Source organism: Caretta caretta, chromosome 10 (genome assembly GCF_965140235.1).
Source record: "Caretta caretta isolate rCarCar2 chromosome 10, rCarCar1.hap1, whole genome shotgun sequence".
Classification (NCBI taxonomy): Eukaryota; Metazoa; Chordata; order Testudines; family Cheloniidae; genus Caretta; species Caretta caretta.
This window is the reverse complement of record NC_134215.1, coordinates 70,219,733-70,245,832: the sequence shown is the minus strand read 5'-3', so window position 1 is coordinate 70,245,832 and position 26,100 is coordinate 70,219,733. Positions and strand designations below refer to the sequence as shown.

Here is a 26,100-nt window from a genome sequence, read left to right as displayed (position 1 = left end):
ACAAAATAAGGAGGCTCCTGCCTCAGGGCTTATACTCAGTCTGATTTCCAGATAAAACAAGCGTGCATTAATGGGGCTTCTAGCAGTATCTGTGTGAGGAACACTGGCCATGATGTGGAAAGAACAGAGCTAGTTCTCATTCCGTGTGAGTGGTTTCTTGAAGTAGATAAACTGTTAAGTTAGAACCACATAAGCCTGTTTTTCAGTAGCATAACTCATGCTTTTATTGATATCCCCCCCCCAGACTGTTGCAGCAGAACAGCCAGCTGAGAGCCAGGAACCCAAAAAGAAAAGACGACGAAAAAAATAGAGCTCCTGCCTTCTTGTCAGAGTAACACTCACCCAGCACAGCTTTTCTGTTGCAGACTGTCAGCAATTCCCTGGACAACTGTACCTATAAAGAAATTGTTCTGGCAATGGAAAACAAGTACTCTCCCTCGGCTGCCTGAGCTATGCTGGCCCAATGATGCACAATCTGTGCAAGACCTTGTATTTTATAGCTAAAAGTTCAGCTTTGGGTAGGCTGTTTGGACACTGTTCTGGGAGCTGCCTTTGCCATTAGAATGTGCTGCTTCAATGGAGTTCTCTCCCTCAGCCAAGTCCCTTCTTCTTAGAGCAAGACAAGGATTTGTCAACTGGGCTGGTTTACTACCAGGAGCCCTGTCCTTGCAAGGACCACAAGCATTGGCACTCCCTGCCAATAAGTTAATTGTTTGAGAGTCTTACAGTCTGGTTGTCTCCAGCTCTATTTTCTTTTTTCCAGTGAGCCTTTGGTTATTTCAATAAGCTGATATATATCCAGAGCTTCACCTGAAAGACAGTTGTAAGCTGTTAAATTATTTCCACTTGGGCACTTTCTGAAAGCCCACAGCATAAAAGTGAGAGACCCCTGCCAACACCATGTTTTCCACTGTTTTGTTGCTTTAAAGGCCCTAATGCTCCCTCTGTGAATACAAGATCACTGCACCTGTAGGATGTAAAGATAGGAATAGAGAAGCCAACTATGGTGGTATAGTGAAAAAAAGGAGCAGTTTATTAATATTCCTGTGGTTGGACTATAGTGTTCTCTTGTTTCTGCTGACTTTAGCTGTAATACACTTGGCTGCTTTGGTCCATGGTCCTGGAGAGAAGTCAGAGGTTCCTACCACTAGGACTTGTTGCGCCTTTCCTAAAATGCACTTTGGCTTAAGCTTTACCAATAAAGGTTGTTTAAAGAGGTATTGTGTGGCTTATTTAAAAGCAATGCATTGAACCATTCACTTTTCTAATTGCCTACTCATCTATGCTTCTAGAGTTAGGCAGTTGGTTCTTGAAAGAACAGTTTCACATTTCAGGAGGTATTTAAATAGCTGCTACTTAAGTTATTTGCATCAATTAAGATGTTTGTCAAGCGATGAGTAATTATCACTTTATCCTGAATTGGTGGGTACTAGTATGACTTCAGCTTGAATTGTCTGCAGCTTTCTCAACAAGGCTGTGCTGTGCTAAGAACAGTCAATGGGAGAGAGACGAAAGCACTAGAGTCTTAGGAGGTGTTTACACTGAAGCTGGAGGTGTAATTTTCAGGTCAAGTGTACATACCCCCCCACACTAGCTCAAAGCTAGAGCACTAAAAATAGAAATGAGGGTGCAGGTAGCAGGATGGGCTAGTCACACTGAATATAGTCATGAGACCGAAGGTATGTACTTGATTGGCTAGCCTCTTATGGTGCTGTCGCTCCATTTCTAGCACGCTAGCTTGATCAGAGATAGCATGGGTATGTCTACTCAACCTAGAATCTACCTCTCCAGCTCCAATGTGGACATACGTGTAGGGGTGACAAAGGGACAGCAAGCGAGAGGAGTTTGCACAATGTTACTGCAAACCCATCACCCAGCAGGGAGGTGGCAGTCCTCTAGGACTTGCCCCAGAATTTACACACAGAACAGGCTTTAGCTGGGAATTCCACATCGTGCCATTGGATTGGAAATGCAGGCTGGCCTTGGTGCTGAGAAAGGAACGTTCTAACAGATGGTACAAGCAAATATGTGGTCATTTTCAGCATGCATGGTCTTTGTACAGAGCCAGGCAACTGCCTTATGGGAATTTGTGCTTTGTTTTTACAGTAAGTAGTTTGTACCTATCAGGTGACTGTGACAGAGCAATGCTCAACCAAAGCTCCTAGCTGAACACAGCTCTGTGACAGCATTTAGAAGCAAGTGCTGCTACTTACATATGGGAGATTAGCTGTTCATGCTTCAATAAGCTATCATCTGCTTCTCACGCCTAGCTTGTGTGAGATGATACTTACCTAGTGGGATGCCATATCTCCTCTCCAGACCACTTGGATTTGATGGAGTTACACAATCCATGGTCACCTCCTTCCTTAAACACAGGTCAATATCCACAGTGCTGAAAAAAGCCACTGACTGAGGCAGATCCTGTAGGCCTAGCTTGTAGGCAAACATGCACCTGAAAGAGTAAGAGTCACTGCATGTAAATACTTAATCCTTAGGAGAGTCTTTCCCTTCTTATGGTGGGCAGCTGATTTGAGCTCTGTTGCAGGAGCTACCCTCAGACCTGCAAGTGGGCCAATTAGTGCTTTGTCACAGCTCTTCACTATATCCACCACTACTTTGAGATCCTCAGATTGCCCTGGCAGGTGGGAGACTCATCAAGGCAGGCTTATTCTACTAGCAACCACCACAAGGCAATTGCTGGGCGGTACAACTGGTTTGCCAAGAGCTTTCCTTCAGTGCTGACACTCCCAGTGGCTGTAGAGCTGGTTCTATCAGGCTTTAAAAGGTAGCAAGGACCTTGACTTCACAGTTAGCAACAAGCTTGGTACCCTCTAACAGAGGGAGAACTTCTGTTTTAATCAAGCCTAGTCCTGCCTGCAGTAATAATAGCTTCAAAGAACGTTAGTGGGTTGTTAAAGATTATTTTGCATCCTATTTGCACAGCACTTTGAAGATGTAAAGTGCTTTATAACTACACAGTAACAGGATTTTGGTATTGCTGAAGAGGAGGTGGGAGGAAGAGAGCCAAGGTATGTTCAGTTTCCCTTCTAAGAAAGGAAGAACCCAGACACTTAACTCCGGTTAATCCTCCGAGAGAGAGAGTGTGAAATTTTCCCAGTGTGAAGTCCACTGCTGCCAAGGCATGAGCACCACATGGGCACAGAGATGCTCTGTTTACTGGCATACTTAACTAGATGCAAGAGCAAGCAGCTCTGCTTTAGTCTATTTCACTGTAACAGTGCTGGGATGTGCTGATAAGGGGACTCATGTAAAGTTATCTCAAAACTAATTTTTAAACTACAAATTAAAAACCATGTGGGTTTGAATCACTAGAGCTGCCTCACTGCTGTGACCATGGTGCAGCCACATAATGGAAAGCTACTAGTAGCAGGACCCAGGCACCAGGAAGGAGTCACTTCTGCTGTGGCAGTACAGGGCTTTAACGTGCACGTGTGCCAGGAGCAGCTTAGGAGCATTTTCTGGCACAGCAGTGTTGCAGGTACTGACATACATTCCTGCCCCTGCTAGGAGAGCCATAAAGCTGAACTGCTCTGCATTCAGTTATATAAGGGAAGATTTTTTTGACACACACAAGCCTTCAAGATTTGGAACTTTAAAAGCAATTAGGTTCTAGTTCAATTCCCACCCAAGGGCTGTTGGGCCTGTGTGAAATTGGGGTGTGTGTGTGGGGGGGTATTCACATCAAAAACCCTAGTACCCCAATTTGCCTCTGTTAGCAGAGTGGTTAAGGACTGACTGCTACAGAGCCTGATTGCCCCTCTCACTTTATAACAGGTTTCAGAGTAGCAGCCGTGTTAGTCTGTATTCGCAAAAAGAAAAGGAGGACTTGTGGCACCTTAGAGACTAACCAATTTATTTGAGCATAAGCTTTCGTGAGCTACAGCTCACTTCATCCGATGCACTTTATAGATCTCTGTTTAGATCAGGAGTGAGGCCCACAAGAAGGGGGAAGCTTTATCTGTAATTGCCTGTGTTAGCCTGGGTGGTGAATTAAAAGGAACTCAGTCTCTGGTGCTGCTAACTTGACTCTTTCGGCCAACTCCACATTCACTAAGGACAAAACATCTCTTAACTTTCCTACCATACCAACACTTTCCGCCTATTCTGTCCCATCAGGAAGCACATGCCCTGCAGTTTTGCCCCTCTGAAACAGCATGGTTGGAATGCTGCTGAGTTTTTTAGAGACTTTACCGTGTTAGGAGATTGGTGATCTGCAGGGCTAGGGCTGCCCGGTAGCGATCTTCACCCTGGACCAGGTAGCGCACCTCATCATGAATGCTGATGCAAAAGCGCCCATCAATGTTGAATTCTTCAAAGAGCCATTTCATGGACACCAGCATTAGGTGCAAGTAATCTACAGCTGAGCTCTGCACCACCCAATTCACTCTGCTGGTTACAAACTGGAGGAAACACAAACCAGAAGCTAGAAGGGTTCCAGAACAGATTCCTAGAGCAGGCACATTCCCTGGGGAAGTCTGTTCTCGTGGGGTCACACGATAGGAACAGTTGGTGATAACAAGACTGAAAGGGTTGTGTTGCTGGGGCAGTGTTTGACTATACAAAATCCCATTAAAAAAACAAACCCAAAACCCCAAGCACACCCACTGGAGAGAAACAGAACTTTGCTGGCAGAATCTGTGCAAGATATCTATATACCAGTTGAACATAATTACAGAAGGGCACTGTAATAGAATGATAGGAGACAACAGCAACAACTTTTGTTATTTCCTAGACGCTAACCAACCCTCATTATACAATTACCCTTTTATAGGAGCATGTTCCCAGCATGCTTTTCGTGGGGGCGTTGACCCTTTAAATCTAGCAGAAGCAAGCAGCCTCACCCCTGAAGGAGCCATTTACAACTAGTTACTGCAGCTATCTACTTGCTGGTGAGTATGCTGAACTCCTGTTATGTTCTCTCTTATTCCTGAGGATATGACACATTCTCACAGGCCTCTATGGTGTCAATGGGTTCAGCAGGCACTACTCCCACTCACAAGGCCCTGGGGTTTAGTTGTTTCACCAGGACTGGGTGCACGTTGCACTTTTGAAGATGCCATCCTTCACATGAGACTTAAACCTACCCCTTTACAGGCTGTTCTGGGGGGAAATGAAAATGCCTGTGGCCGTTTCTAGAAAGCACTGGGACTAATCCCATTGTCTTGACCATATTCCTTCCCGCAAGGGAAGTGGCTGCAATGTTGCAGACTCTGTGAACTGCCGCTGTTGCATTTGACTACAGAGGTCCTAAATTACTAGGGCCCAATTCTGCCTACACACCTGTGTGACTTCCTTGACATCAGTGGTGCAAGTGAAGGCAGGTTAGACCCCCTTGTCTACCCCATAGCTGCAGAGACACCTGGGGTATGACAGGCACTGTAAGAACCTAGCTTTGATTCAGTCTAACTCAGCTTCTGACAATTGATTCAAGAGCATATGCTGAGTACGGGGGGTGGGGAGTGGTGCGTGTGTGTCCTAAAAGTTAAATGTTTTCTTTGCTGTAGCACAAAACTTTCAAGCAAAGCTGCTGTGCATCACTGTCTGCCCCAGGGCAGCACTACTGAGAACTACAGCAGCACCAAAACGGATACGGGTTGAGCACCAATAAACTTGTGGTTCCACAGGATGATCCAAACTGTTCCCAATCCAGGGCAGTATTGGTAACCAGCCAGCAGTCCCATGGCCACTCGTACTTTGAACAGAATAGAGCAGGATGCAGTGACTTAACTCCTACAAAGTTAGCCTGTCCGGACTCCAGTTCCCAGCACGGCAACATGGAGTGTGGCTAGCTGGGAGTGCCAAGGCCATCTCATTCAAACTGACAATCACCGAAAGCAAGAGTTCTGCAGGGCCAAGTCAGAGCTGGGGGTCAGGCTAGGGTTTGCTCTTACCTCACCCTTGACCGCAGGTGGCTCCAGGGCTCTGCTGATGCAACAGCCCAGCACAGGGGTTCTCGGTGAGGCAGACATAGCAATGCTTTCCAGCTTGTTGAACATTTCTGACTCAGTCCCTCCAGCCCACACACGCTGGCATACCACATCCCACTTTTTCCTGTGCGACCTGCGGTGTGGGGAATAGAAGTGTCACTACATCTTCCCCCAGGAACCTGTCACAGAACAGTCTCTGCAGAGGCATTGGGGTCAGAGCTGTCATGAAAGTCACTATGGATAATAAGGGGCTCAGCTGCACTAGCTTTTCACTTCTGCAGACTTAGGGTTATGACACATCAGCAGACTGGCAGGAAGGGAAGCCCCTAACTAAAGGAGCAGGAGATTCTGTGGAAGAAACGTGTCAGCAGAGCTACATGGAAGTTCTGAGCTGGAAAACCAGGGATGCTGCAGGTCAGGACGAGGTGCATTGCTGAGTTGTGGGGACAGACGGGAGGAGGGAAGATCAGGATTGCAATAGCAGGGAATGTTGCAGATTAGGCTTAAAGTGCATTGGCGGAGGCTGGTGGGGAAATCTGACCAAAGCCTGACTATTTCATGGCTGTCTCTTTCCTTGCACAAAAGCTAAAATTGCCCTTGGCCTCCAATTTCATTTGATTGAGAGAGCTACTGACTTGCCCGATTCTCTAGACATTACTGATGAAAATGGTTTCCCGCCTTTGCTGTTGACTTGCCTCTTTCACCAGCATCCTCTTTCTGGACATAGGACTCCTGTGTATACCAGCTCTCCTTTCCCCTTGTTACTGGCACAGCACACATCCGAGGGCTTGCGCATCCCATTTCCCACCCCCACTCCCTTTCACACAAACGGAGGCTCTTCTCGAGCTTTGCTCCCTCACCTCTTCGTGGTTTCTCTCCGTATCCTTCGCACGTCCTGCCAAGACACAGAACCGTCCTCTGCCCTCTCCACTGGTAAGCCCAGCTCTCTCACTAGCCACTCCCCTTCCTCAGAAAGGTGATACCTGGGAAATAGGAACCAGTAGGGATAAACGGCATCTGAGATATCCTGGAGTTTCAGGAACAAGATTCATGGTTATAGAACTGAGCAAGCCAGCTCAGAGGCTTCAAATTAATTAACTCTTGATTGGCAAAAAGCATGAGCTCCAGATTCAGGACACTTAGGCCAGGACTCTAGGAGAGCCCAGCAGCCTGCAATGTGCTCTACCTTCACCTCATTAGGAGGGATTTGTCTATGTCAGAGACAGACAGTTTCATCTCAGGCAGCTCCATAGGGGCAGCCAACCTACCAAAGGACTCTTCTGGTCCAGATCCCAGGAGGAATGACCCAGCTGGAGACAGACTGAGCTAACAGCGTGGCAAGTTTCTGGCCAACTCCTTCAACAGTGGACACAACAATGCCACTGACAGATCACACTCCCCACAGCTTTCTACATCAAAGCTTTGCTAAGTTAAACCACAAGGCAGCACTCACCGCCGGATCCCCTTGGTGACTGCATACATCTGCCGAGCCTTCTCAGCTGCCTGCTGCTGCGTCAGCCGGTGGTTAAACTGCATAAGCAGGCGCTCTGCGAAGGGCTGGCCTGCCCCATAGATGCGCCCGTAGTTGAAGACTTTGGCATGCTCCCGGCTGATCCCCACTGTAGAGGCCGTCTTGCTGTGCAGGTCTGTGGCGTTGCTCTTCTTCCCCTGCAGAGTCATCCAGCCAAATGCAGTACAGCCTGGGGTGCAGGAGAGAGGAGGTTAATGCAGACAGGAAAGGGGTCTGAGTCAGACCTCACAGCATCACCATGGCAATGCTACATCCTGGCCCAGCATCTTAACTGCAGTCCATGTCACATGATCGCAGGGCGGTGCTGCTCCAGCTGAACCTCTCACCATGCATGCCAGCAAAATGAGCCTCCCCGAGGACAGCAGCTATCCAGAGCTCCTGGGAATCCACATCTGCTCCAACAAGGTAGTAGCCCGGAGGGACCTGGACCATGGCTTTAAGCTCGCTGCCTACCCGGTCAGCCTGCGGACATAGATTGATGCCACTTTGAGCACGTCCTCCTACACCTCCCTTCCCCGTACCATTGCCAGGCTAAACACAACTTTTCTCCAGTGGCTGTCTGGCCTCTGCATCCTGCTTTCCTGGAAGATCGTATCATGTGGTGTTAACAGCACACAGCTCTTCCAGTACAGAAATGTCAGCCAGAGACACTCCTGACAAGGGGAATCCAGGCAAGGAGACCAGCTACTGCCTTGCTCCACTCTTACCTGCATTCCTTTGTAAGGGCCTCTGCATCCCAGATGGAGTCTAGAAGGTCTCCACTGATTCTAACTCCCTTTTCATTGAGGTCTTGCTCTCAGCCCTTGAGCTTCTGGATCTCATCAGCCCTAGGTTACTAGGCCAACTCATGTCAGCGAGGCAAGAGGGCAAAGAATTATAGAACCAGCCTCTGAGATCTACAAAGTTCACACCCAACCCAAGACATACCCCCGCTCCCCCAAGTCTGATTTCTAATCCAGGACAATTGTCGCTAGCTTGAGATATCCTGCCCTGTATGGCAGGAGAAATCCCACACCACTGTGCTCCACAAATAATCCCTCTCCAGAACACAAAAAGAGCTAGTTCTGTACCCGGGCATTGCTGGCAGTCAGCCAGGTGGGTTCCACAGCCCGACGAGTGATGGTCCCTGCTGTTATCACCTGCGGCAGGATGGCTCCATAATTACTCTCCTCGTCATAGTCCGGGTGTCTGGAATAGAAGCGGAGCGTCACTGCCTGCCCACTGGAGAGCAGCAGGAATGAAGGCGGCCTGGCTCTGGCTTTTCCCACACTGAGAATCAGTAACTGAAAGGGACTTCCCAGTGGCTGTAGCCAAGAAAGATCCATCACATGGGACTGCATTTCTAAAGTCCTTTTATAATCCCATCTTGGAGCCTGATTGCTGAGCTAGTTCCAGGGTCAACACAGGCCAGAGAGTTGAGACTGATGGGAGGAAGTAGGGGAACTAGGAAAGAGACTATTCCCCTTGTACTGCCCCAATTCTGACCCCCTTAAGGATTCAGGTTCCCATAGCCTCAGATAAAGAAAGGTCCACTAGTCAAAGGTCAGATTTAACTGAACAGAGGCCACTGACCTGTATGGCATTTCCTCACATACCTAGTTACTGATCGAGGCAGCTCCCCTTTCTTCAGCCACACAACCATTTGGGAGCTGTCGAAACAAGAACACATGAGGCCAGGGCCCCAGTGAGACAGACTGTGAAGAGAAAGGCCATGAACAGCAGCAGCTGAGCCAGGAAAACCCCTCAAGGGAAGATCTCACCCTGGATCTTCAATTCTATTTGGGGAACCCAGTCTCTCTCCCCCACCCCCAAGTTTGCATCCCCTTTTCTCAGGTTCTTTCCTTCAGCTGCTCAAGGCCCACACACTAGAGCTGAGCATACTGTCTCCATGGTGCTTCTAGCCCTTGCCATGCCAGCATGTGCCGAGGGCAAGGCAATTTTAATGATCAGTTAAGCAGGTTTTGGGTACTTTTGACTGCCAAAAGATTTAGTTTGTGGGAGATCTGTCCTCTTGCTTGGGTTGAAGCAGCACATTCTGGCACTGCCCACACTCCTACAGCCCAGTTAGTACCCATTCCCATTAACAATGGCTGCTGCTCACTATGGAGGAGTAAAAAGGTGCCACCAATGGGCAGAGTGATCAGGAGCCACTCAGACATTTGCTGTTTTCCCACCTCTAACTGAATGCTACATGGAAAAAATGCTTTAAACGGAGGGATGAAAACTTCAGCTTAATCCAGACCATGGGGCAAAATCATTCATTCACAGGATAGGACATTGAGGCTGTGATAAGAGATGGGGCTTCATCCCTCGGACCTGCTTTCCTCCCTCAGATCCTGCATCTCCAGTACCACAGTTCAGATTAGCCCCCTGTAATGTGGTCAGGCAGATACAACCCCACACAGCAAACTGTAAGGAAACAGACAGTGATATTTAACATGGGAGGAGCGCCCTGTCCAAAAAACAGCAGTGGTCAAGGGGCATGTTACAATTTTGAAGTTACTGTACTCTGCTATGAGGAGTTAGTAGCAAATCTACCAGACCCCCCAACGTGTGCATTTACCTGCCTGACTCCAGGAAGTGCTAACAGTGGGGGCAAATGGACTGTAGATTTGTAATAGTCTGAGAGTACTTCTGCAGCACTAAATGTCTAATCCTCCCACCCCAGTCCCTAGGAATCCTAGTGGAGAGTTTCTCCATATTAGATATAGCTGGGCCTTGACATTCCCCTGACCCTTACCCATAGGAGCACCTGTTGAACTGCCATTGCATTCCTTGGGAGTTGAAGACACTTGCCCCTCCAGCCCCAGATCCACAGCACTAGGATTCTTGACCCAGTCTGCTTGCTCATTGTTTAAGCTCCCTTCCTGGTCTCACCCATTAGAGTTTCATTTGGGCTCTTTGCCTAATCCCTTTTTTTCTTAGGCATGCAAAGTTTGTGCCATGGATCAGCCTCTTTAGAGGCCTTCAGGGCTCTTTCCTTTATCAGCTCTAATGCTCCTCCAATGCCTCAGCGTACAGAGGTGCACTATGCCACAGTTCCTGTGCAAATCCCGCTATCATTGGTCACTCCGCAGCAGATCCCCCATGGGTGGGGACTTCGCAGTTTAACTGGGGGAGGAGAGGAATTAGTGTCTATCTCACCTGATTCGCTTGTGAGCGTTCCTCCAGAACGAGATCATTTTGTTAATTTCAAGGGCCCTTGTCCCATCAGTGCCCCCAGTGCCGGCCCGTAGGGTGCCATCCTCCATCCTGGGCAAAAAATCCTTGGCAAAAGGGCTTCCAACATTGTTGTCATTCCCATCCTTTAACAGCAAAAGAAAGGGAAGTTGGCTTGGCTCTGTGCATTGGGCAGTTATTATTATTAACTAGAAATGAAGCCCTGGTCACTTCCCTGCCCCATTCCACATCTGTACAAGCACGTCCTTAACACCAGCCCTGCCATGAGCTGCTGACCAGGGCAGGTGGCTACATCAAAGAAGTGGAGGCTGAAGAAGGAGCGCAAGTGCATTCAGCAGACAGGAACTGGGAGGCTAATCCAGCTGAAGGTACACAATTCTGAGTGGGAGGAGGGAAAGTGAGGAGCCATAGAGGGAGGAGGGGAGAGGAGAGCAGAGAGGATGAAGAAGAAGAGACCGTGCAAAGCCTTGAAGGAGAAAGTGAGGAGCTGGGACTTGGTCCAGTTAGGCCAGTAAAGGGCTTTAGGGAGGCTGAGTACAGTCTCATCTGAAACGCGAGGTATGTACTTGATGTGCATTTCAGTGGGGAACTGTTCAGTACACCCCAGTGAGGACAGCAAGAGCATAGCTGGGTCAGTGCAGGGGGAATGGTCTCCAGATATGTCACTCGCTCCCCCTTTGGAGCCAGCCATGGGTCTCAAACGCCATGCCCTGCACTCCACGGAGGGCTCAGCAACAAACAAGAAGCATTCTATGGACTCCACTCACCTTATGAGGCAGCCTGAAGAACCAGCAGCCAGGGATGTTGATATCATTGTAAGGGCCATTGCCATGGTGATATATAGGCTGGCTCTCCGCACACTCCAGTTCCAGGTAAGCAGTCTCTCCCTGAAACCATCCAGCATGAGACACTTGCTAAACTTAGAGCCAGAAGAAGGAAAAGCCTCAGGGGTGAGGGAAGCACCTAGTTAATGATAGTGCCAACTCAACTACACAAACACCGGGAAATAAAAGCCTGACTCCTCACACACTACAATGGAGACATCCATTGGACTCCTGAGAGCAGCATCCTAAAGGGACCTTGCTATGGAGGGAACTGCTCCTCGTCAGCCATGCAGGAGCTTGGGTCCTCTTGTTCTGCTTGGAGAAGCACCTGTTCAGTGAATCCCAGTTAGCTGACACACTCCCACGTTCCACTTACCTGTCTGGGCCCTTTAGCTGTTCTGTCTGATTCAGCTTCCAGATCAGTATCCATCTCCAACTGGCTCAGCACCTCCACCTGGAAACAAAGGGGACAGAAGGATCAGAGAGCTTCTTAGTATGTTCTTTGGCTTCCTAGACAGCTCTTCCAGGAACCTCTTATAGTATGGGGCTGCTGTTCTCCAGCACCACTGTTGCGCCCACAGCTCTCCAGCTTCCTCATTTTTAAAGTGAGTTGTGTGTTGGTGAAAGGTGTCAGCTTGATATCTAAGACGACTTTAGGCATCTGTTTATCCTTGAAACAGGTACAGACTAGGAAGCAGCAGGGCAATAATGTGCAGTAATGACCTGGAGAGACCACCCTGGGGCAAATGGGGAATTCAGGCTCCATAGCTATTAGTCTCTGGCCTCTCTGCCGAGACTCTCAGCAAAGAGGCCAGTTCTTTTCACACAGGCTGCTGAAGAGCCATCAGAGGACAAGAACTCTGTCACTTATCACTGTGCTGGATTTGAATCAGCAGCAGGGATGAAAGAGGCTCTCTACCCCATTCCCATCCAAGCCGGCCAGTCCCCTTTCTTACATCACTTTAATTGGATATAAGCACAAAAAAGTGTTTAACCAGCAAGAAAGCAGCTGTGCAGAACAGGATGGGGGTTTAGTGAATGTCTGTGAGAAGAGGGCCTCTGGGCTCCAAAATGGGATTCTCTGTTCCAGGCTACAAGAAATTCTCTTGCTTCTCACTACTTCAGACCCTCCCTTCTTTCCCTCAACCCTCTCTGAAATGACTTCTCAGTTGCTCCAAGTCACAGGCTGCTAAGATTTGGCATTAACAAATCTCTGAGAAGGGTAGCCACCTGGCCAGACTTTTAGTAGCTGAAAACCAGAGGGACTATGGGAGTGAAGAGGTCAGATGTTGGTTCAGTGGAGCTGAACTGAACTCGGTATTTTTTAATGTTCTGTTCATATATTAGAAAAAATAATAAAAATCAAGATTCCTTTCAGGGAAATGACCATTGAAAGCAACCCCCGTGTGAATCGCAAGGCTAATCGAGAAAGCCAGCCACAGGGAAAATGATTGAGGAACCCAGGGGGATAGTTGGTTTGTTTGAAGGTGCCGGTTCATTTGCAGGGCAGGAGCCAAAGGCAGTTGGGCCCTCTCTTCTCACTCAAACAGGTGGACGTCCGTCACGCTTTTCCAGGGGGAACAGGTGCCTTGGACAAGTTTTCTGAGCCTCTACTCCCTTCGTCCCTCAGTTCCAGCAAACCCAGCTTTACCTGTTGCCAGATAGTGCTGTTGTCTGTTAACATGAGCTCCTCTTCAAGGCAGGTGTTCAGTGAGCCAGGCTGCTCATTCCCTCTCTCCTTACAATGCTCCTTATACAGATCCTCAATAACCCTAGAGGGAGAAGGCAAACGAGAGATGAATGGTACTCAGGAACCTGTGTCTTTGGGAGCAGAGACAGGTTTCATATCGAGCATCTGAAGTGGAATTTATTACCGCCACAAGCAGCGCCCTAGGACAGTTACCAGGCTCCACAAGGACATCTGTTCAGATAAAAAGATGAAAATAAGGGCAACGTACCCCCCAGCATCCCTCAGAAGGAGAGGCCAAGATTCCCAGCCAAACACTGCTTAGCCAGCGAGGTTTTTTCTCTAATAGGAAGGGAGAAAAGCACAGGCTTCTGTTCAGGGAGGAATAGATGCATCTTTAATGCCCTCAGGTTACTGCCCTGTTTGATTGACAAGCAGTTTGAGACTTTGGAGCTCTGGATTAATTTGCTGACCTTCTTCCCAGAACCTCACTCCCCAAACCTGTTCAGCAAATAACCACTAAAGATCAGAAGTCTTAGCAACATGGGACTCTCTTCCAGCTTGGTGAATACAGTAGCTTTACTGCTGACATCTCCTTAGATAGCGCATCCCATCTCTCTCACTCTCCTACCTGTGTGGGCAGGATGGCTCTTCTGTCTCTGAGAGATCCTTTGGCAAATTGTCCTTCCTCCCTGGCACCAAATAGCCCCAGCCATGCTTCTCAGAGTAATGCAGTGGGAAACCATCCCAGGTTAGTCTCATTAGCTTTGGTGTCACTCTCATCTGAAGGCTCATGAGACTGGGACCTGGCACCCAATCTGGATCATTCAGGCGTGGGCAGAGTTTACGATACCATCTAGAGACCCAAGACAGTAACAATTAGGTTGGGGAGAAAAGCTTCAAGAGCAGTTCAAAGTTTCCTCCCCATTTATTTCCTGGTTAACAAGACAACATGAGAAATTCCCTTCACTATTAATGTTTCGAGGTGGTCCATCCTATTTCATTTACATCTGTCGGGCTCACTTAGTTGATCAGCATCCAGTGAATGATCAATGGGACCATCAGCAAATGCGAGACCATCTGAGTGGAACTCTCCCATCAAAAGGAAACATTAAGTGGCTGTCTCCTACCTACATGTTCAAGCACACACCTTCCAAGTGCTGCATGTCTAAGGGACAGGGGAATGATTTTGCCATCTGTCTGGAGAAGCTTGAATATTTTTTCTGTCTCTTTGGGACAAAGGATAGAAGTGGAGTATGAGAAATCTTGGGAGTATGGGGATTTCTCTTCCTCTTCTGGGAAGAGCACATGCTCCAGCTCAGGAACCCATTCTCAAGAACTGCCAGCCTTGAGAGGCAGTTTCAGATTTTCTTTGGGCATAGAACAATGTATATGTTGAGTATACCTTCAACCCCAGATAGCAGGGCCATGGGGTAGCTGCAATGCTTCCAACATGCAGGAGGGTCCATCTTCTCTAGAAGTGGGAGGCAATTTAAATTTCCACATTGGCTCAGCACAGGCCACTTTGAGCGGAACACTTAAATGTGCCCAATTCTTAGTGGCGGCTTCCAGAGATGATCTCCTGTCTACGGAAAGCTAAACTGGGACCCACTAATCTCACAACAGCCAGAGTGTAACCCTGGCCTCTGAAGCAAAAGGTACATACTTCATCCACTCAGTTTCCAGGCTCTCCACTTCATCTACCCTTCTACCACCTGTTAGACATTTAATGCTCAACAACAAAGGCATTTAGAAAGGACTGGACAGCTGGAATACCCTGGCCCCATGGGCAGGAAGAGGAGCTCAGATAACACATCCATAGATTTGTAATAGCAGCTGGAAATGTTTCCATCTACAAACCGAAGTCACCATTAGGTGGTGAGTTATGCAAATCCCTTTTGAATGACTCACCCCGGGTGGCCTGGCAGGTGCTGGGTTCTCTTTGGTAGCAAACTGATAGTCTCCTTCAGATGCTCCAGGAAGGCCCATCTCTCAGGGACTCTCAGCTCTTCCTCTTCACTGGGGGGACCAGGATCTGATTTTGTAATAAACGTAACCTCAGCAAGAGATGTTCTCTCTGCACCCACTTGAGAATGCAGCATGATGAGAAACAGTGCCCTTTCCGACAGCGCACTCTAATACATGATTCAATGTTTGCTCAGTTGTTTCTGTTCCTCCTTTTCTAGAAAGTTACACTGACTATGCCTCTACTTGACAGCTGGACTTTCCCATGGTTCAGATTTGCCACTGCTTAGACTCTGTGCTACATGTCTTTCCTGCAACCTCATTAGAACTTAGAGATAGTTGGTATTAAACCCGTTTTCCACCCTCACCTCCCCACCATGTGCATGCACCAAGAGCACTACCTTCCTGCCACTCTAGGGCAGACGGTTTTTCCACCACTTTGGCTGGCTCGCTGTTTACATCTTCATTTTTCTTCCTTACTGTTTTCTTCTTCTTCTGCTTAAATTCCTGTAGGTCCCACTCCAGGTCCCATAGCCACGGGTCATCCTTATATCTGCATGGCAGAACAACATTACACGTAACTTGTTTTGGCTTTGCGTTTCTACATCCTGATCTAGACTCTGCCGACGTCCTGAATTCTGACACCTGGTTCCAGTTTACTTTACCAGGGACGAGGAGGGATACACACAGACCTAATTTTTGACTATTTTCCCTATGAAGCATTAACTTGAGAGTTATGAACAGAATAAAAGCAGTGGACCACAGCAATGCCAGCTTCCCGCATACTACCCTTTGCCAACATGCCTCGCCCAGACTGAGCACTCAGAAATCCAGTCTCCATTGAATCTTCAGCCTCTACAGAGGCTGCTAACAAGCTGGTGCCAATTCTAAAGATAGTTTCTGAGCTGTGAACACTTGTCTGCTAGGGATTGGATTGAGGGCCAGCCCTTACGAATATGGGGACAGATTTGGTGATCAACAATCTCCTTAGCCATCTAAACACACTATTGTCGTATCAATGCTAAGTAAATTCCTTTGCTGTTTTAAAATGAAAAATGCTTTCTCTCCCTGCACTAAGTGCCAGGATCTAAGCCCTTTCCTCCTTTGCATTTCCCCCTGCCATGATGCTGACCCAGCTGGTACCTCTCTTCATAAAGCAGCTGACAGGCATCATTGGCCAGGTTCATCAGGGATTTCTTCATCTCTTTCTGCAGCTCCTCATAGGTGTCCTGAGTCTCATCCAAGTACCTCTCCCAGTTCTGATTGACAGGCAGGTAAGAAACGCCCATTTCCAGCATCCCTGCAAAGGTCACAGGATGTGGGCATCTACAGCACAAATACATATGGTATTAAGCACAACCCAGAAGGCATTTGGCCTGTAAGCACTAGGCTATTCTACAACTAAAGATACAAAATCTGTAACTTCAGCTCTATTTCCACTTAGGAGTTTCCCAACCTCACGCTACTGCCCGGAACTGTCTATGGCTTTTGCCCTCCTACACCGGCAATTACTGAAGGCCTTAATATGAATCTGTATGTAGGGCAAGCAAAGAAAGTCGATTTCACCAACAAGATCCCTCAGTCCCATCCACGAGAGCTTCATTACAGGATCCCTCTCATTAAGAGCTGCCCATTTTATCTGAGTGTGAAATTATGATGCTTATTCCTTCTAGCCAGGAGAGAGGGATCAGGGTCCCCACGCAATGGGGCTCTGTGCAGCCCCAGAGTTTTGGCACCCATCTGCCATTGCAACTTTCCACAACATAAAGAACTTGGATGCTGATCGCCAAGCTGGAAATGAGTTTACCCCACATCTCCAAGAGGATCAAACTCAGGTCCTCAGCATGACTGCATAAGACTGCAGCAACTGTGCCAAATTCCCTGTATCTGTGGCCAGATTTTCATGGCTCCTTGCAACAGTTAATTTTTGTGTTGGCTGAGGTCAAACTCCTTCTCACCTCTCCATGAAGAGTGGCAGCTGCTTCTGGAACACTTCATGAGTGGCCTGGACATCAAGGGCACAGTACTTCATCAGTTCCTTTGGGAAAGAAACAGGCAACAAGTAGGAAGATTAGACTGTGTGTATAGAGCATAGTGCAATGAACTGGTCGAGCCCAGGGGAGCAATAACTTAGTGTCATTGTGACTGTCATCCAGTTACACTAAATACCTCCACAACAGTTTTCTACCCCTTCCTCACAAACTTCCCCTCAGGTCTCTCCCTGGGAAAGAAATCTCAGTAGTCTGGGTCAGAGGCATGCAAATCTTAGTCAACCAATGGCCATATTGGCAATGTGCTGGGAGACAGAGACGTGCACCAACTTAGCAAGAAAAAGGACCCAATTGTAACTGCCCTGATCATTAGTATGGAGATGCTGCCTGTGGAGACTACTAACAGTAGCACAAAGTGCTCCATCTTTCCTGGGGATGCTTTGTATGTATCCAAAAGCCACTACAAGGAAATGGAAAACATGCTGCTAGCAAATGTTATTCCTGCTGAGAGTTTTGTTTTTATAATTAAAGAAATCCCCCAGGCCTGGCTCCTCCTCCCCTGGCCTCTCCCAGAAGCTGCTCCCCCTTACCTGGAAGTTCTGTCTGATGTCACTCATGCTCCCCTTGACAAACAGCTCACGGGCCTCTTTCTCCAGCGGCTCACCCCCAACGTACAGGTCATGCACATCTGCAAGGTTGTTAATACTGCTGATGTTCACCCAGTCCCATGAGCCAATCTGTAAAGAGACAAGCCAGCAGGCCAGCTCAGGGCAGGAAAAGAACTGGCAGCTAAATAATATATCTAAAGTACAGTTATGATAAGAAAACAGACTATATACAAATTATTATTTGTATTACTATAGTGTCTAGGAACCCTAGTCATGTACCAGGATCTCACAGTGCTAGGCACTGTGCAAACTCACAACAGATAGTCTCTGTATAATCTAAGGTTTTTGTAGGCATCATGGCAAAGGAGAGTTTTGGAAGGGGATTTGGAGGAGGATAATGAGGTAGCTTTGCAAATGTTTACAGGTAGCTCCTTCTGAGCAATAAGGGGTAGCATGGGAGAAGACACAAAGGCAATAGAGAAGGGGGATCCAATGGAGGGATAATATGGTCACAGTGACAGGCGAGGACAATAATCTTTGCAGCAGTATTCCGAACATATATCAGTGGAGCAAGATTGTTTTTGTCAAGGTAAAAGGGCACTCCCTTATTCCACAGACTTGCTCCTCCTGTGTTTGCAAGTCAGAGCTACTGGCTTTATTGTCACCAACCACTTCCTACTCCTTTGAAGCTACAGGAGTGTAAGATGGCTCCACTGTGCCTTATGCACTAGGTCACCAGCAGAGTTCTGACTGCAGTCCCTTTCTACCTCCTATATCATCACATGTAATAAAGAGCCTAGCTCAGTTTTTAGACCCCAACTGGAGTTTACAGAGATGGCCAGTAACAGCACAATATAAAACATTTATTAGAGACTCTTTTCCTTCAGACAATGCAATGGAGCCATCCATGAAACCATTCCTTTGGGAAGGCCAGAGCTAGGTCCATTGTGGAGGGGAAGGAAGGGGGAGGCTTTTAAATGCTAAGGAAACAAAGTGAAGGCTCTATGTTAGTGAAGAAAAAGTGAAGAGTTAGGCTCTATAGCACTAGTTAGCGATGCACAAATTTCCTCAGTGATTCTCCTACTCACTGCAGGCCCTTCAGTTTTGCTGCGCGTTTTCTTCATGTGCTGTTTGACCTGCTGCAATCCCTTCCTCTTGCCATGCTTAGCAGCCATCCAGAGGCTACGCTGAAATCCCGTCAGCCCTGCGATGGCCATGTGCATGCTCATGGTGTCCAGGAAACGCATTCGGGAGCCCTAAAATGCACAGCAAGTTATGGGTTCGGTTCTCAAAGTTCTTTTCACTGTGACCCACTTCTGACAACAAAAATTACTACACAACCCGAGGAGGAGGGGACCAAAGCCTGAGCCCCACTGCCCTGGGTGGGGGGCCAAAACCAAAGCCCAAGGGCTTCAGCCCCAGGCGTAACCTGAGCCCTGCCACACAGGGTTGAAGCCTTTGGGCTTCAGCTTTGGCCCTGGGGCTTTGGCCCTGGGGCTGGGGCTTTGACTTCAGCTCTGGCTGGCCCACAGTTTGAGAACTGCTGGGTTTGAGAACAGGCAGTCAAGGAGCCACTGCCTTTTTCACAATTCATGGACTCAGGCTTCTCAAGAATGGAGCTAGGTGGATGGTGGGGAGGCAGTCCAGTGACTGAGCTGCTAGTGTTCTGTGATTGCACACAGGCAATCAACTGGAACTTGACTTTAAGACTCAACATCTTGCTCTTCTTCATGCTGAACTGACAAAATCTGACACCCAGATTGGACAGCTTGCCCTGAAATCAATCACACAGATCCAAGCCCTTGTACAACTCTGGCAGCAATGGGAGTGCTTGTTCCTTCTGTGTTCTAAAGGCTCCTCGGGTCAGAAATGAAAGAATCCAGGCCTGTACTATGGCAGTAAACCAAGATGCTACCAAAATGTCTTGCTTCGTTCCACTACTTACAAGCTATTTTTGTCGCAGATCTTGGACTACTGAAGTCCATGTCATCTGCCAGCTCTGGTCTTCATGACTTTCCTGATGCTAAGCACAATGTCTTATACTTTGGCTCACAGGAAAAGGAAACTGAAAAGCACCAAGAGGCAGACTGCTGCCTCTGTAACACTTTACAGTTGAGAATCTCAAAGCAATTCACAACCCTTAATGGAACAAAGCTCACAATCCCTCCCATGAGGTGTGGAAGTGATGTTATTCCTATCTTACAGTTAACTAAGGCACAAAACCTGACCTTCAAAATTAGGTGAGTGCAATTATACTTACAAAAGCATGCGTAATTTGTGTATAATTACAACTGCAGATGCAGATCAGGTGAGCGTACATGCAAGTGGCTGGTTAAATGTAACTAGCAGTAACTGCCCTAGCAAATTAACTTTGTAAAATAAATTATACATTTAACTAATTTATTGTATACACTCAATTTTGAAAATCAGGTCCTAAGTGGCTTTCCTCAAACGCATGCACAGAGCCAAGGAGAAAGCAGGTGGATGAAATGGACATAAATTAGGAAAGTACTTACTTGGATCAAGTATTGCTCTTTAATGTGTGCTCGATCAAAGGCGACATTGTGACCCACCACCAATCTCTCTGTCCAGTCCTGTTTGGTGAGACAGCTTGAGTTCAGAGCAGTTTCTAGTGGGATAAAGTCAGCCAGAGTCAGTTGGCTGGACCAGGTATAGCGTTCTTCTAGCAGCCGCTTACTGCACCAGGAGTACCTGGAAAGGAACCACATTATATTCTGGAATACTTCAAATTGTGAAGACTGATTCCCCTCTGCTAGTCTTAGTAGAAGGACTAAGGAGGGATGAGCCAAATTCCTCTTCCGCCCCAGAATTTGACTTTTCAAGCAGGGCTGAGCTACACTGGCAGGAAGCAGCGTAGGGAAGTTTGCACAGCTGCTGCCCAAGTTTTACCTGTTCATGCACCAAGGCTGTGAAACCAGCACTGAATTCACTAACTAAATCAAACTGGAATTTCACATAGGCTTTAGAACTGGCCTATGTCCAATAGCTACAGCTCCATGGGATCATTTACTCCCTATCAAACCAAGTATTTAGCACAACGGAGAAGCTCAGCTCTGCTGCTCCTCCATCCATGTCCACTGTGGTAACAGTTAGTATTGTGGCTTCTCTTGTATATTACAGTTATCACATCTTACCAGGCACTTGGAGAAACAGCCACTGCCAGTGTTGGGCAACGGCCTTCTGCCATGCACACTTCAACATCAAACACCAAGGCTCGTTCTTCAGGGAAGTCTACAGCCTTCCTCTCACCATTGGGTCCATACTGTGTCCAACCAACTTCCCAAGCCCACTGTGAGGGCATGGGGGGCACCTCACAGTGGAGCAGCTGATTAGCAGTTTCCAAATAAGGAAGGCTCTGCTTCTGCGCCAGAATTCGGAAGTGCTCATCAAGATCGCTCCCATACATGCGGGGCAGCTGCAGCTCTACATCAGGGAGCGTGGCTGTCTCTTTGCCCCACAGATCATGCTTCTGCAGATGTTCAACACTCCTCTTGATGTCAGCATCTGAGTACTGCACCTGAGCACCCCGAAAAATCTGCTTGTGAAGAACCTTGGACAGCATCTGGATGTTTAGTGGGTTCATTCGCCGTTGACTGGTACCAGAATCTTGCATAACCTCCTCTTGCACCGGGCGACTGGCAGAAGAACCTGAGGCACATCTCCGCTGCCTGGCTCTCAGTGATGGAAACAGATGTGCTATTGACTTCCTCCAGAGCAAATGTGTCATCTTCAAAAAACTTTAGTAATATGGAGAACGGGCAAGAGTCTGCCCTTTTTGATGGGATAGGTCTGCAAAGAGAAGCCCAACAGAAGGACTGAAATTTAGCAGAATTCATTTGAGGCTCCCCTCTCCTCTCCCTCCCAAAGAACCTGAGCACTTGGAGCCACCACGAGCGACACTGGAGCAGAACCAGCACAGGCAGTTTAAGAAAAAACCCTCCAGTGTAGACAAGGCTATAACGTGATACTGCAACTACCTGGCTTATCCCATTCCAGAAGCTCACTCCACCCTACCATGGGTCAATGAAACCCCATGTATCCCATCACAAAGCTCCTCCCCTTTGGCTTTTCCCTACCATCCATGGGACCGTCCCTACCCTGCAGGGATCTCTCTGCCAATCTCCTCTCCCAGAACCACAACGGGTCTCAGCTTCCCCTCAAACCCGCCCTTACATGTCTCAGCCTCCCCTTCTGCAAAGGGGAACTCCCTTCATCCCCCAGGGTCTCCCCCCCAATCCCTATAGTCTCAGCCTCACCCGCCCCAGCCTCCTGCTATTCCCCTCACCCCTCCCCCAGCCTCCCTATGGGTCTCACCCCCCCCCATGGGTCTCAGCCTCCCCCCCATTCCCCTCATCCCCCTCCCCCGGGTCTCATCCCCCCCAATTCCCCTCATTCCCCCATTGGTCTCACCCCCCCCATGGGTCTCAGCCTCCCCTCACCGCCTCCCTCTGGGTCTCATCCCCTGCATTCCCCTCACCCCCCCAATGGGTCTCAACCCCCCCATGGGTCTCAGCCTCCCCCCCCCCCATTCCCCTCACCGCCTCCCTCTGGGTCTCATCCCCTGCATTCCCCTCACCCCCCCAATGGGTCTCAACCCCCCCATGGGTCTCAGCCTCCCCTCACCGCCTCCCTCTGGGTCTCATCCCCTGCATTCCCCTCACCCCCCCAATGGGTCTCAACCCCCCCATGGGTCTCAGCCTCCCCCCCCCATTCCCCTCACCGCCTCCCTCTGGGTCTCATCCCCCCCATTCCCCTCACCCCCCCAATGGGTCTCAACCCCCCCATGGGTCTCAACCCCCCCATGGGTCTCAGCCTCCCCCCCCATTCCCCTCACCGCCTCCCTCTGGGTCTCATCCCCCCCATTCCCCTCACCGGGTCTCAGCCACCCTCCCCCGGACCCCGCATAGTTCTCAGCCTGCGGGGGTGGCTCCCCCCACCCGCTGGCTCCGCCGCTCGGGGCTGCTCGGCCCGGCCCGCAGGGGTGGCGCAGCGGCGGGGCAGTTGCCGCCGGCCGCGTTGCGAGTCAGGTCTCGAGGCTGCAACCGAGCTCAGACGATCCTGGCCAAGCAGGGGGCGGTGCCCGAATGGACCAACCCACACCGCCGGGCGCTCTTTCCGGGTGTCCGGCTCTCTCTCTTCCCCCTGTCCGCGGCGTGGATGGAATCATCCACAGCGACCAGGCCGCATTCTCAGCTTCCTATGGCTGTCGTTAGTACTTTAATGCAGAGCGGCCGCGTGGCCTAATGGATAAGGCGTCTGACTTCGGATCAGAAGATTGCAGGTTCGAGTCCTGCCGCGGTCGCAGGAATTGGCTTGAAAAAGTAGCTTTTTAAAAACTTTATTTATAAAACATCGATTTTAAAGTAGCTGAAAAGGGAAAAAGAAAAGGAGGACTTGTGGCACCTTGAGACTAACACATTTATTTGAGCATAAGGGGAGATTTTATGTACACAGAGAACATGAAGCAATGGGTGTTACCATACAGACTGTAACAAGAGTGATTAGGTCTCACCTTATCTGATCACTCTTGTTACAGTCTGTATGGTAACACCCATTGTTTCATGTTCTCTGTGTATATAAAATCTCCCTACTGTATTTTCCACTGAATGTATCCGATGAAGTGAGCTGTAGCTCACAAAAGCTTATGCTCAAATAAATGTGTTAGTCTCTAAGGTGCCACAAGTCCTCCTTTTCTTTTTGCGGATACAGACTCATAGGGCTGCTACTCAGAAAAAGGAAAGAATCCCAGAGCAATGGCCATAGGACAAATCCCAGAACGGAGAAGCAAGCACGAACTCAGTCCTGATGCAACAGCTGAAATAATTTAATGAATGTTTATATTTATTTTTATTTCATATTAAAGAGCTGTAATTGTATATGTATTTGTTTTCAAAAAGTTTCAGATTATTTTTGAACCATCTGGGCGAAATTGCAATAATAGTAATAATGAATTAATAATTGTAGCTAATAAGATCCTGGAGAGTGTATCCCAAAACACAGAAGAATATCCCAGAGTGATGCCACAGCAGATCCTGACTCCATGCATGAGTGGGAGAATATCCCAGAACAAGGCCTGTTGAAAATATAGGGCTTTGATCCTGCAAACAGTTATTCATATACTTAACTTTACTGCCCAGAGAAGCCCCATTGATTTCAATGAGATTACTCACAGTAATAAAATTAACCATGCTTGAAAGTGTTGCAGGTCTGGGTTTATGACTGTACAGTCCAGACCATGCCGAATGGGGATGTATGAGCATCTGTTCCAAAGTCAACACCACCATACTGGGTATTCCAGATACCCCCTACTGCAATGCATGATTGCATATAAAATATTGTATATCATTGTTAAATGTATGTGTGAATATTCAGGAGAAACACAGTATCACCACATGTTCCATTCTTGTCCACCCTCTTTGCAATTCATTCTTCACCCATTTCTATCAGGGTGCAGTATTTCACTCACACCCATGCTGAATACAACATTCTTGGTTTTTCATTCTCCATCCTGTGTCCTGCAACCACCTCAAGCATGTCTAGGTATTTGCCAGTGCATGCATTATTTTTTCTTAGTAGTCTTTTGAAGAGGAGATGTTTGAGGATGATCATATTTGATTATCTAAAGATCTACAGACAGTTACTTGTCTCCAGCTTGGATGCAAAATGATCCAGTATCAAGGAAAAAATTATAAACCAGTCCAGCTGCTCCTTATCCATCACGTCCAACCATAGGACAGTATTTTTAAACACATACATCTCAACCTGCTAAAGCCCAAAAATATGGGACAAAGACCCTGACAGTAGAGATAGTGGAGGCTCACATGTAAATCACTAGACTCCAGGATGCAGATTTTTAAAACACGTAACTTGTTAACAGGCAATTACAAAGTAATAGTTGGGAAAATCTAAAATGATGGCTGCTCCTGGTGCTAAAAAACCATTCCAGATATTAGGCACTCTACTTTAACCCACTCTCTTCAGGCTGTCCTCAAACATCTGCTCTCCTATGGAACCCTGATATTTACTGGTTGAAATCTTGGGCTTTCATTATGTGTTGTTATTCTTTATCATGTGTACAAATATTTACAGCATGGCCAACGTGTTCAACAAAGATCAGCATTCCTGCCCCCAGAAATCTCACACACTAAGGCTCAGGTCCTCAAAAGTATCTAGGCACCTAACTCCCATAAAGTAGAAACCTAAACATGTTTGAGATTTTAGGCCTGAGGCCCTGATCCTGCAAGCTGTTCTGTACAGACAGACCCTCGTGCCCACTCAGAACTCCACTGATGTTGAGGGAAACACTAAACATGCACAGGCCCACCTTTGTGGAGTAGCTTTCAGGACTGGAGCCTAAATTCTCTCAGATTATAGCCTTACTCCAGCATCACCTAATGCCTAGCTCATAAAGTAAGAATCACACACCTGCATGCAATTAGCCTGAATTAATCACCCACATAGTAAAACACAGAAGCAGTGGAAACTAACAGTTTCTATAAGGGGGAAATAGAGCAACTAATTGACTAACAGAGTAATACTGCTCCTAGCCTGCCAGCTCTTTCCTGCCCCTTAGGTCAGTTTGTTCCCTTATAAAAGCTACATTGCGGGGGAAGAGGTGCATGCTATCCTCAGGAAGCCTGGTAAGGGAAATGATGTGAGCAGGGCTGGCCTAGCCTATGAAAAGCAGTGTTTTAGAGAAGTGGTAAATCACTTTAATGCTAATTTCACTTGTGCTGCCTGTGAAAGCAAATATGTACACAGAGTAGTCTTAAATGTTATGGTGCTTATCTATTAAGGCAGTGGTTCTCAAAGTGGGGATTGGGACCCCAAAGTGGTCATGACCCCATTTTAATAGGGTTGCTAGGACTAACTTAGAGTTGCTGGGGCCTAGAGTCAAAGCTGAAGCCTGAGCCCAACCTCCTGGGGCAAAAGCCTAAGGGATTTAACCCTGGGCAGCAGGGCTGTGTTACAGGCCCACTGCCTGGGGCTGAAGACCTTGGGCTTTGGCACCCCTTCCGCTTGCCTGGGGCGGTGGGGCTCAGGTTTCGGTCCCCCCTTCTGGGGTCATGTAGTAATTTTTGTTGTCAGAAGGGGGTCGTGGTGCAATGAAGTTTGAGAACCCCTGTATTAAGGTAACAAGTATTATTAAAATACCAGAGAGAATTTTTCACAAGAGAGACATGATCCTGTTTGCTTAGATAATATAGTATCTGGGGGTCTGAGTGTTTATGGAGTGGTGCTGCTTACATGAGCCAAACAAGAGGTACCTGAATATTAGTGCATCTGTTGCGCAATGTGGTGGTGCTTGAACATAGACGAGTCAGTACTCATGCCACAAACCTTTT

The 26,100-nt window shown here is 48.0% G+C and overlaps 2 protein-coding genes and 1 non-coding gene across 8 annotated transcripts in view; 2 read left to right on the top strand and 1 right to left on the bottom strand.

Moving 5' to 3' along the window:
- The window catches only part of FANCI (FA complementation group I), a 34,608-nt gene extending 33,390 nt beyond the window's left edge, over nucleotides 1-1,218 (top strand). For all 3 annotated transcript variants that reach the window (XM_048865665.2, XM_048865667.2, XM_075133169.1), the window contains one exon: nucleotides 245-1,218. In XM_048865665.2, the coding sequence (XP_048721622.1) occupies nucleotides 245-310 (66 nt within the window). In that variant the 3' untranslated portion in view covers nucleotides 311-1,218. The remainder of the gene's footprint in view (nucleotides 1-244) is intronic.
- POLG (DNA polymerase gamma, catalytic subunit) lies at nucleotides 199-22,898 on the bottom strand. 4 transcript variants are annotated; one of them, XM_048865668.2, is made up of 23 exons: nucleotides 22,628-22,898; nucleotides 20,890-21,544; nucleotides 20,251-20,446; nucleotides 18,823-18,990; nucleotides 17,717-17,863; nucleotides 17,094-17,173; nucleotides 16,279-16,461; nucleotides 15,537-15,688; nucleotides 15,082-15,205; nucleotides 13,802-14,026; nucleotides 13,135-13,255; nucleotides 11,860-11,937; nucleotides 11,427-11,546; nucleotides 10,624-10,784; nucleotides 9,075-9,128; nucleotides 8,550-8,667; nucleotides 7,752-7,941; nucleotides 7,402-7,648; nucleotides 6,809-6,931; nucleotides 5,913-6,081; nucleotides 4,213-4,421; nucleotides 2,292-2,452; nucleotides 199-810 (listed from the first exon to the last, which is right to left on the bottom strand). In XM_048865668.2, exons 2-23 carry the CDS (start codon nucleotides 21,480-21,482, stop codon nucleotides 746-748), a joined length of 3,684 nt encoding a protein of 1,227 aa, XP_048721625.2. In that variant the 5' UTR covers nucleotides 21,483-21,544; nucleotides 22,628-22,898; the 3' UTR covers nucleotides 199-745. The 4 variants fall into 4 exon arrangements, with proteins under 4 accessions (XP_048721625.2, XP_048721626.2, XP_048721627.2 ...); XM_048865669.2 differs by having other exon boundaries at nucleotides 22,693-22,898; XM_048865670.2 differs by having other exon boundaries at nucleotides 7,806-7,941; nucleotides 22,628-22,895.
- Nucleotides 22,899-22,984: 86 nt separating this feature from the next.
- Nucleotides 22,985-23,057, top strand: TRNAR-UCG (transfer RNA arginine (anticodon UCG)). The gene has a single exon. It is a non-coding gene; the product is annotated as a tRNA-Arg (tRNA).
- The last annotated feature ends 3,043 nt before the right edge of the window (nucleotides 23,058-26,100 follow it).

Bases quoted from the DNA above. Each gene is read 5' to 3' on its own strand.
- POLG (XM_048865668.2), bottom strand. From the start codon at position 21,482: ATGACACATTTGCTCTGGAGGAAGTCAATAGCACATCTGTTTCCATCA. The intron at 9,129-10,623 runs GTGAGATAGACA...TTGTTTCGACAG, and splicing joins AACGCTCACAAGCGAATCAG to CTCCCAAATGGTTGTGTGGC. The intron at 7,649-7,751 runs GTTAAGATGCTG...CCTGCACCCCAG, and splicing joins ATCATGTGACATGGACTGCA to GCTGTACTGCATTTGGCTGG.